The following is a 12,081-nucleotide window of genomic DNA, read 5'->3' as shown; positions in this document are numbered from 1 at the left end:
ACACACTCTCTCTGCTGTGGGATGGGGTAGGACACACACACACACACACACACTCTGCTGTGGGATGGGGTAGGACACACACACACACACACTCTGCTGTGGGATGGGGGTAGGACACACACACACACACACACACACACACACTGCTGTGGGATGGGGGTAGGACACACACACACACACTGCTGTGGGATGGGGTAGGACACACACACACACTGCTTTGGGATGGGGTAGGACACACACACAGACACACACACACTGCTGTAGGATGGGGGTAGGACACACACACACACACACACTGCTGTGGGATGGAGGTAGGACACACACACACACACACACACACACTGCTGTGGGATGGGGGTAGGACACACACACAGACACACACACACACTGCTGTGGGATGGGGTAGGACACACTCACACACTCTGCTTTGGGATGGGGGTAGGACACACACAGACACACACACACTGCTGTGGGATGGGGTAGGACACACTCACACACTGCTGTGGGATGGGGGTAGGACACACACACACACACACACACACACACACACACATTAATGATGAAATGATGAGCAATATAGTTTCAAAAAATACCTGGCAGGTGATTGGATGAACCCTCTTTCTATCACCGTCTATCACGAGCTCGCTTCTCGCTGTCGTCCATGGGCGTTTTTAGCCTCTTTTTATTCCAGCACCGCTAAAAATACTAGACATCCAGATGAATATGTAGGTAACAGCCATGTTATGCTAGCTCGCTAGGAAGTGGGTGTCACATAGCTCCAAAGTCTGCAAGGTTTTTCTCTGTGAAGCCCTCTGGGACATGCTTGTGAATTAGGGCTATACAAATAAACTTGACTTGACTCGACATATTCAATGTTTCATTCTCTTAAAAAAGATTTTGTGGTGTAAAACTTGTTACATACTAGTAATTCATTAAAAATATAAATATAGACATAGCTGTAATGTCTGTGCTATTTTCAACATTACTGTTTTTATTATGTGTTTTGTTGCCTTCTTCTTCCTGCTAGTCTTATTGTCTCTGGCTCTCTTGTATTTTCCCCCATCAAGAATCTTTTTGCCTCTTGCCAGCTCATCAATTGCTGATCAAATTGCTGTTGTCATGTGAAAACGTCCATCTGATAGTTTTGGTGATTCTCATGTTTTCACTTCAGGTGTAACCTCGCATCACCAGGCTCTTCTCGGCGAGAAAGAGCCTGGCCAATCGTTCACAATTGATTTTGTCACCCTGCCTGGTTCCGGTCTAGAGCCCGCCCCAGACAGGAAGTAAGAGCGGATATAGCTCGTCAACTTTTACGTTAACTTGACAATTAGACACAACGTATCAAAACGACAAACAACAAAACAAAAGATGGACGTACCGAACAAAGTTTTTGAAGAAGTTCTTGTAGAAACATTGCGGATTCACAATCTCACATCTTTTAAGCCAATACAGAAGCTTTGCATCAGACAATTAATCAAAGAAAGAGACGTCAAGCTAACGGCAACAAAGTCGTTTTTTGGCGCACTTCCTTCCGGTGTTCATTCTGGTTCCGTGGTTTACGCCCCCATGACAAAAAGCAGGGTGAAAGGTGCCCAGACTACTTCAGGTGAAGGATTACATGCACATCTATAGGTTGAGAATATTCTAGAGCCTCTTGGGCTTACTAAATCTTAGTTCTTAGTCCCTGTCATCCTTGGAGATACAAGCTTTTCACTTGACAGTGATTACCATAAAAAGTATCTGCCAGGCACCGCTATGCTTAACCATGGCCAAACCGAAACGCAACTGCGAAGGGACCAGGAGTCCGACGGATAACACACACACCCACCCACTCACACACTCGCACGCACGCGCATGCACGCACGCACGCGTGCACAAGCACACGCACACACACACGCGCACACACACACACACACACATACACAGGTAATCACAACACTATTAGGTGAACTAACAAAGCAGCGGTGATATCCTTGTCATGTCACTTGTTTCCAGGTATGCGTGTGTATGTGCGTCTGGCGGCCCACCTGCGGGGTCAGGTGGGGGGGCTGTGCGGCAACTTTGACGGGGACACAGAGAACGACTTCACCACACGGCAAGGCATTGTGGAGTCTACAGCCGAGCTGTTTGGAAACTCCTGGAAGGTCAGCCCGTCCTGCCCCGACGTGGCCGACCAGGACCTCCGAGACCCCTGCACTGTGAGTGGAATAGACGTGCACGCACGCATGCGCGCATGCACACGCACGCACACGCGCGCGCGCACGCACACACACACACACACACACACACACACACACACACACACACACAGACAAACAAATGACCTTCTCTACGCTTTCCCCAGCTGAACGCCCACAGAGTGACATGGGCCAGGAAAAAATGTGCAGTCCTGACTCAGGAACTCTTCTCCCTCTGCCACCCTGAGGTGCCCTTCCAACAGTATTATGACTGGTGTGTCTTTGATGCCTGTGGGTGAGTGAAGATGGGCATATCTCTAAACAGTTGAGACTGAAATTTCCACAACCTTTGTTTTCTTTTCTTTACTTTATTCAATGAAACATCTGTGATGATAGGAGTTGCGCTCTTAGCTGGAAAGGATCAGCAGAAACAAATAACATTTGCTTTCACTTTTTGTGAAAGTCCCCAGTGGGATAATATCCTGTGAGTCATTACTTTTTTCTGTGTATGCTGCCGTTTGTCTTTTGGGTAATTTAGCAGGATTATGGAAAAGGGGCCTTAGCTAGGGATAGGAAGGTCATAAAGAGTCAGAGTTCGAGGGGTGGCTAGGGGGAATGGCTTGGGGTATCTGAGTGGTGGGAGGTTGGCGTGATCAGGAAAGGGGGCGAGGCTAGGGATTGGAAGGTCATAGAGAGTTGGGTTTCAACGGGTGCGTAGGAGCAGTGGCAATTTTACTGGGGATGAGTGCTCAAATTAAATGCTGCCGCCGACATTGCTGTCTTTCAGAGGTTGCATGTACAGTAGCAGGTTCATTTTTAAAGAGTGAAGATACTGGTATCATAATGAAACTATAAGGCATCCATTGGTACCAACCAGATCATGCTAGCTTGACGGGAAGAGGGATAAATAACGCTCCAAATTTAGGCAAAAATTTGGCGAGTTAAAAACTTTGTGTCTTAACTCATTCACCGCCAATGACGTCTTTGACGTGTTATCAGAAATAGCCCTCCCCGCCAATGACGTGTTTGACGTGTTTTTGTTTTTATTACTGCAGGGCGTAGTTTAAACACTTCCCCAGCCTGTCACATGGTATCAGGTCCCTATCATCTAAGACAACACGTGAACAAACACATACCGCAGCTGTTGTTTTGAAATTGAGCAGGAGGAAAAGCAGAAAACTGGTAACGCTTCCTTGTGCAGACAGGAGAAACGCCATTGAAACGCGCCTCGGCGCGCTGCACGAGCTGGAGTCGCCTTCCTCTGTGCCAGCCGGGAGAAAGTAATCAAGAGATGTGTTTGATCAACGGAGGAATGAGGAAATGATCGATCAGTTTGCGAGGGCGGTGAGGACGTGTTGAATAGCCGAGGGGAAAACGGGAACGATCAGATAGCAGGGGATATGACAGGGAGACATGGACGAGGAAGGGTGCAAAATAAACACACAACAGCAAGGCACAAGGCAGAAGCGGGAGTCAGAGCAGCCCGCTGTCCTTTCTCAAGAGCTATTCAGTTGGTTCATGTAATCGCTGGGCTGCGTGCCCTCCAGTGTTGCTCCTGGCCAATCCCAGCGCCACAGGGCGTGGTTATTGCTTATCATATGTGGGGTTAGAAATCTAAAAGGGGGATCGTGTGTGTGTGTGTGTGTGTGTGTGTGTGTGTGTGTGTGTGTGTCTGTCTGTCTGTCTGTCTGTCTGTCTGTCTGTCTGTCTGTCGGTGTGTCTGTCTGTCTGTCTGTCTGTCTGTCTGTCTGTCTGTCTGTCTGTGTCTGTCTGCACACTCACTCACACCGAGTAAACTGTATTGTTGAATGTAAAAAAAAAGCACTTCATGTGTATATATATATATATATATATATATTTTTTTTTTGTCATTTGTGTCCTAACGAATAATATTTACATGTCTGATGTCAATACAGTTCAAAATAAAAGAATTGAGAGCGAGTTCTGCATGAGATTGTGTGCATAAATACATAAATGCCATTTTCTGCAATTTCTTTTCTCAGAGAGACATTTTGGGGGAAAACAGGGTGTATATAAATGGCTATAAGTAGAGTACAGAACATGCTAAAAGCTCACTTTTTTTTCCCTGGTGAACCCAGAGACGTACATCTTCATTTTGAGGTATTGCAAATCACTCTGGTGCTAATAGATAATTTACTGTGGGTCTTGAAAGATGACCAACAATTATGAAAATCTTTGGCCTGTGCTAAATATTGGCAGTCCTAAACTGGCGGTGAATGAGTTAATGTGGAATTTGGAGGGATTTTCAACCTTTTGTAATTCAAGGCCCACTTCCAATTGTTGAAATAATTGTGAGAACCACCTTCCCAAATAAATGAGAAGCTTTTTGATATCTTGATGTGAGAGGTCATCCGCCAGGTCGCCATTGTAAATAATAATTTGTTCTTAATGACTTACCTGGTTAAATAAAGGTTAAATAAAAAAATAAAATAAAAAAGCTGGCACTCTGAGGTCCAGTGGGCCACGGGCTGCTGGTTGAGAAACACTGTTCAGAATAAGGAGACAATCTTTTTTTCATCATTGTAAAGCTATAGCTAGTCGGCTCCCAGACGTTTGGTGGCGGAGCTGCGCCACCAAACGTCTGGGAATTTCACTGTCAGAAACTGTGTCTCCGAGCCCGGCGAGAACCGCCAGCAGCAGACACGCCTACATTTATTATTAGAATTTTATTTGGTAGCGGCAATGCCATTTATCATAGTCCTAACACAGAGCATGAAGCTGATATGCTCCAAACAAAATGTATAGCTGTGGTTTATTTTACAATATTTTTTCCTACCCGGAAGTGGTCCGCTTGCTACTGTGAAGTCATCAGCAGGCTCTGTAACGTTAGCCTCGGGAGTCGGGTTTATCGCTGGGGGAAAGACCTCTAGCCGCCGGGGCCGGATGAAACACGTCCTATTAACAGGTTATGTTTGTTTCTAAGTGATTAATATGTTTCTCCGCAAATGCGACGATGTTTTGCGAGACACCGGTTCTGCATGAGAACTGCCCCCCCCCCCTCACTGGGTCAGGATTAGGGTTCTGATCCGACTCACAAAATGTGCATATCATAGCAGACTGGAGTATTGGCCTTGGTGAACTTGTAGTTTATATTCATTTATAAAACGGCTCTCTCAAATCAAGCAATCTGATTGGTTCACAGCCATTGTATAAATCCAATAACCCACTCCAATAACCCATGGCCATGGGTTATTGGTTGCCATGGCAACTCTCTTACTAAAAGCCTTTGGTTACCTCAAAAAAAACAAATGGCGGAGACAGCTGTCAGATCCTTGTGAATCGATCTTCGCTTATAACTTTACTAATACTTTGCAGAAAATTATGTTTTGTACAAGAATAGATGCGGGCTAATGTCTTCTTTGCAAAAAAAAGGCTGTTAACCCCGCATTTAACCCCGTAACGTTAGTTGGTGTCGGGCTTTGCAGAAAGCACTCAGCTTCTCAGCAAGCGCTGAGAATGCAGCGCTGCGCTCGAGCTGCGTGTCGGGCTTTCTAGAAAGCACTCAGCTTCTCAGCAAGCGCTGAGAATGCAGCGCTGCGCTCGAGCTGCCTGTCGGGGTTTCCAGAAAGCTCTCAGCTTCTCAGCAAGCGCCAGGATTGGCCAATGTCAACTTCAGTCTCCAGAATGATCCAATCAAATCACCCGCATGTCTATCTTCTTGCTAGAGGTCCCGCCTTACAGTAGTGTTTCAACTGACTCTATCAGAATACCATGCCAGTCGGACTTATAGTATTATTATTATTATATTATTATACTTGGAAACCGTTTTATAAAAGCAATATAGCACTCGAGCTGCGTGGTGTTGTGGAATATATCCCGCTGATAGATATATTCGCCACAACACACTTGCTCTCATGCTATATTGCTTAAGTACCTACCTACGTGTGTGTAACAGACCGGATTTTACAGTAATTCAGGACTCTCATGTGGCAAGTGTCATTTAGCAAACCTTCCTGGACAATGAGGATGAGGCGTACAGCTTGTAATGCAAAAACAAAATGGTTTATTAAAGTTAACAGCTGCATAAATAGAAAGGCAAACATGAAGATACTTTTGGGCTTTACCTTGTGTGTGTTTGTGTGTGTGTGTGTGTGTGTGTGTGTGTGTGTGTGATAGCTGTGACTCAGGCGGGGACTGTGAGTGTCTCTGCACGGCCATTGCTGCCTATGCTGAGGAGTGTAACCGACGAGGGGTCTACATCCGCTGGAGGTCCCAGGAGCTCTGTCGTATGTTGAACATGTCCACACACACACACACACACAGACACACACACACACACACACACACACACACACACACACACACACACACACACACACACACACACACACACACACACACACACACACATTCTTTAAAGTCGAACTGAACCCGTTCGTCACGTGCATATGAGTCCGTTTCAGACTGAAAACATAGTTTGTCGAAGATGACAGGTTGAGAGGCGGGTCATAGTATCATGTCGATGATTTTATTTGACAATTCTGGGGACTGGATTGGGCCTGGCGTGTTCCGCCTCCAAATCGAGTGGGATTTAGTGTGTTGTGGCGCTCCCCTCGGGAAGAGCCTGGTGACGCGAGGTTAGTGGCTGAGTGGAGCTCAGCGAGCCGCAGGCAGCCAGCTGCCTTCGTGTTGCTGAGCGGAGAGTGCAGCCCGTCGGCCTGGAATCCCCGAGGTGCGACCCCTGACAACCAAGCTCTCGGATGCGCGCGCCATAGAGAGCCGCAGGAACGAGTCCGGAAATCATCGATGCTAACAGTCCTGGTTCTTCACTGTTTTCGCCTATGGGAGTTTTGAATGGGTTTTTGGCGCGATGCTTCTAATAATCTCTCTGGGCAACGCTGGCTTAATCAAACGCGAACCAGTGTTTAGTAATATCATCTTCACACACGAGGACCACTTTTATGAGTTTTGAAGCTTTTACGTGCCGTTAAAAGAGTGGCTAGCTAGCAAACGGTTAAATGAGACTACACTGTTGAGTCGATGGGGATATATACGTCAATAACGTCACCACTTCAAAGGACGAACACGGAAATTCTCTTTGCCTCACCTGGTTCAGCCCGTTCAGCCCGGGGTAATCAGTGCACACATCAACAACAGTCCAGGTTGAGTGCTGACGTGGAAGCCTATGCGACAGTGTGTAGTTCTGGATTAGCTTAGCTCGAGCTTTTTACTTCTAGGGCTCGCATTTACGCTACAAAACTCATGAAAGTGGTCCTCATGTGTGAAGATTATCTGACTGAACTCTGGTTCGCGTTTGATTAATCTTGCGTTGCCCAGAGACTGTATTTGAAGCATCGTGGCAAAAACCCATTCAAAAATCCCATAGACAGAAACAGTGAAGAAGCAGGAAGTCCGGGACTTCCGCGTTCTGACTACAAAAATACGTCATCCCTGCGGCTCTCTATTATCGCTGCTGTAAATACGATATCCCTGGAATGCGCATTTTAACGAGCCAGTTACATTTCTTTGCATTCTTAGAGATTATAGTTTTTGTTTTTTGTTCATATGGGATAGGAATTCTGCCAGATGACAGGCACTAGGCACCATTTTCTACTTCATTTGGAAGAGAAAATTATCCTGAAATGAAGATTTGATTGACAGCTGCATGTCGTGATATGGTTGGTTGAAATGGGGTAGAAATTTGATAGTACTAGGTGTCGTGGCTATACAAACAATTGTCTTTAACCACTGTTAAACGGGAACTTGCATGTTTCTGACTCTAATTGCTTTCAAATAATTTGCCCGTGCCAGTCCAAACTGTTTGAAATAAGACGTATTTATTTCCGTCTGTACACGTGGAATACATAAACTTGAATCAATCAAACAAACAAAAAAGTAAGCAATAAGCAGGTCAAAAGACTGTGCGCTTTTCCCGTCTGAACCAAAACCCCCAGCTGTCTCTACTTGGTCCCATCTAAATAGATTATCTGCACCCGCCCCCTACAGCCTATACTGCGGCCGCCAGCACAGAGCAGCAGAGGGCAGACTTGCATCTCCCAACACTATTGACAGCAAATATTAATTAATTCATATCTTCCACCTTAATGTACAAATTAGAATTTCACCAAAAATAATAATAAACCAAAATGGCTCTAACACTAGGTGACGTCAGCAAACTGTACATTACTGTTATCAATGAAATCTTGAAAAATTAACTTTTGATGTGAAAAAGTGTGAAAAACTAAAGAAATTATATTGTTGTGATTTTCTTTGCGTACATTATTAAATAGGTGCACTGCATACCCAGGTATTTGAACTAAAAGAAAATAAAAGTCATTTTTGGGTTCAGCTCGACTTTAATGGTCTTGACCAGATAATTTCTATAAACCTGGTTTATCCAATTTTACTTGTTACCTTTGAGCAGCTTTACTCCACTTTTACCGTCTGTGCCTGTAACTTTTCTCTCTCTCTCTCTCTCTCTCTCCTTCTCCCTCGTTCCTTAAAGCCATGCAATGTGAGAATGGTCTTGTGTATGAGGCCTGTGGTCCAGCCTGCTCTCCCTCCTGTCCCAGTGCAGAGCAGCAGAGTGCTGACTCCCAGTGCGGCGCCCTCTCCTGTGTGGAGGGTTGCTTCTGCCCTGCTGGCACCGTCCCACACGGTAAGGGGCCGTGTCGACAGGAAACGTTTTCTTCAGGTCAGAATGCTTTGGAAATCATGTCCAGAGCGCTTCCAATGTGCACAGACCCACAGGTGCCCAGAGCGCTCCGCCCAAAAACACTAGCCGTCAAGAGCGCTTAAACACCAGGTGTGGTGCTGGGAATAGGAGCCCTCAAAGAGCGTTGTCCTTACCATCGAGAATGAATTGCAGAAAGGCGCTGACAGCTCATTTAACTGCTCCCTGTGGACACGGCCGCTAAGACAGATTTAACAATATCATACAGTAGCAGGGCAGGAATTATATCACGGCCAAAAGGCCAGTGCCGTGGATGCCCCGAACGGCCCTAATACCCCTTCTAAAATTAACTGTCCACAAGGCCAGTTTGGCATACCCTGTTTTATAAATCCATCCAGCAGCAAAAACATACGTGCAAACATTTAGAATGAGCCCCTTGTTCAGAGTAATATATCAAAAATGATCCGTTTCAGTGCAGCAACCTGCACTAGAGCCAAACTGGGAACAAAACAGGGACGGACAAAGACAATACCAACATTCCCCACATCCTCAGTCATGCAGGTAGGAGACAGAACAGTTGAAAGGCAGGCTCTCTGCAATATGATATCATTATTTTATTTTATTTTTACTTTTTATTTATGTCATTTCATTTCATAGATATAGACAAAACAATCAGCAACATGTATAAAGAGAAAGAAAAATAACTATAAAAAAACAAAACAAGAACAACATCACCAACAACGACAAAACAAAAACAAACAAACAAAACAAAACACATACATGAAACGCAGGACCCTTCCATGTTTGATTGCTGATCAATTGTTGGAAACAACTTCATGTCTATCACAACCATCCCATCAATAACTCACTTTCCATCACAAAACGTACAGGTCTTATTCAACCAATATAACAAAAGTATTTCATTGAACCCTTATCCTTATTCAGTCATCATTTCTGACCTGACTGATGTCCATGATGACCATATATCACAAGGTGTCCATTTTAAATTGTATTTTAGCTGTAATCATTTCCATGATGAACACCTCATTCACCTTTTGTTTCCATTGTTTTATGTTCGGGGGTTGTGGCTGCAACCATAGGACTGTAATATTTTTCTTAGCTATCAAAAGCATGGTCCTCAGTAAATACAATTTATTTTTTCCATTTGAGTTTCTATTGGAATGCCTAGGATAAATAATTTTGGATCAGGATTTAGTTTTATATTCAAAATGCGTTCTATTTCCTTTTTCACATCCTCCCAGTACCCCTGCAGCTTAGGACAAGCCCATAGTATATGTGAAAGGTCTCCCTGTTGGCCACAACCCCTCCAACATAATCCTGATGATTTTCCATATTTAGCCATTATGGCAGGAGTTCTGAAATACCTATTTTTGACCTTCCAGTCAAACTCCCTCCAGGTTTGGACTGGACAAAGACGATTCATCCCATTCAATTTCAGAGATTACACTATTCAATTCCAGTTCCCATCTTTTTTTGCTATCCCAATCTATATCCCTTAAATCATTGTAGAAGGAATCTCCTGCGCTTCAACCCCTCCACAGAGGGAGGTCGGTGCTCTCAGAACCGGACAAAACAATGTAAACAGGTCAATGGGCCACTTCCAAAAGGACTAACCCAATGAGTGAGCTGGAGCACACGAAGTCACTTAAATAAATTTAATACAGGTACAAAACTGACGTTTCGACGCGCACTGCGTCTTCTTCAGAGTCAAGAAGAAGACGCAGTGCGCGTCGAAACGTCAGTTTTGTACCTGTATTAAATTTATTTAAGTGACTTCGTGTGCTCCAGCTCACTCATTGGGTTAGTCCTTTTGGAAGTGGCCCATTGACCTGTTTACATCCCTTAAATCATGTTGTAATGCTTTGTAGAATTTTGAAATTATTCCTTTCTTAAGTTTTTCTTCCTCCCCTCTTATAATGAGCTGTTCTATGTTTGATGGATCCCATAATATATTTTCCCATTCCTTGTTTTTCTGGAGATAATGTCTAACTTGTAAACATTTATAATGGTCTTGGGCAGGTAGATTAAATTCCTCAGATGGTGACTTTGCCAAGCCCCAAGATTAATTGTGGGAACGTTGCAAGCTGAAACAGCTGGGAAAATGAACAATTGTGTTTCTTTATTCATTGCTTTATTGCTCTTTAATCTGAAACAAAGATTCTCCTCATAACCTACATATTATGTTACCCTGAGTGAATAGTCTCACTGTGTCAGGGTGAGTCCTCATCTCCACACCACCTAGATATGATGTTACCCTGACTGACTAGTCTCACTGTGTCAGTGAGTCCTCATCTCCTCACCACCTAGATATGATGTTACCCTGACTGACTAGTCTCACTGTGTCAGTGAGTCCTCATCTCCTCACCACCTAGATATTATGTTACCCTGAGTGACTAGTCTCACTGTGTCAGTGAGTCCTCATCTCCTCACCACCTAGATATGATGTTACCCTGACTGACTAGTCTCACTGTGTCAGTGAGTCCTCATCTCCTCACCACCTAGATATTATGTTACCCTGACTGACTATTCTCACTGTGTCAGTGAGTCCTCATCTCCACACCACCTAGATATTATGTTACCCTGACTGACTATTCTCACTGTGTCAGTGAGTCCTCATCTCCTCACCACCTAGATATGATGTTACCCTGACTGACTATTCTCACTGTGTCAGTGAGTCCTCATCTCCTCACCACCTAGATATGATGTTACCCTGACTGACTATTCTCACTGTGTCAGTGAGTCCTCATCTCCTCACCACCTAGATATTATGTTACCCTGACTGACTATTCTCACTGTGTCAGTGAGTCCTCATCTCCTCACCACCTAGATATTATGTTACCCTGACTGACTATTCTCACTGTGTCAGTGAGTCCTCATCTCCACACCACCTAGATATGATGTTACCCTGACTGACTAGTCTCACTGTGTCAGTGAGTCCTCATCTCCACACCACCTAGATATGATGTTACCCTGACTGACTATTCTCACTGTGTCAGTGAGTCCTCATCTCCACACCACCTAGATATGATGTTACCCTGACTGACTATTCTCACTGTGTCAGTGAGTCCTCATCTCCTCACCACCTAGATATTATGTTACCCTGACTGACTATTCTCACTGTGTCAGTGAGTCCTCATCTCCTCACCACCTAGATATTATGTTACCCTGACTGACTATTCTCACTGTGTCAGTGAGTCCTCATCTCCTCACCACCTAGATATTATGTTACCCTGACTGACTATTCTCACT

General features: G+C 44.6%; 1 protein-coding gene across 1 annotated transcript in view; it reads left to right on the top strand.

The window, feature by feature from the left end:
• Positions 1 to 12,081, top strand: part of sspo (SCO-spondin) — a gene marked incomplete at both ends in the record, with an annotated part of 269,200 nt that overhangs the window by 27,928 nt on the left and 229,191 nt on the right. Inside the window, 4 exons of the mRNA XM_083632012.1 lie at positions 1,996 to 2,198; positions 2,345 to 2,472; positions 6,315 to 6,424; positions 8,644 to 8,796. Coding sequence (XP_083488138.1) covers positions 1,996 to 2,198; positions 2,345 to 2,472; positions 6,315 to 6,424; positions 8,644 to 8,796 — 594 coding nt within the window. The remainder of the gene's footprint in view (positions 1 to 1,995; positions 2,199 to 2,344; positions 2,473 to 6,314; positions 6,425 to 8,643; positions 8,797 to 12,081) is intronic.

The sequence above is a fragment of the Poromitra crassiceps genome, assembly GCF_964638095.1.
Source record: "Poromitra crassiceps genome assembly, chromosome: 2".
Lineage (NCBI taxonomy): Eukaryota > Metazoa > Chordata > Actinopteri > Beryciformes > Melamphaidae > Poromitra > Poromitra crassiceps.
This window is presented reverse-complemented; position numbering and strand designations above follow the sequence as displayed.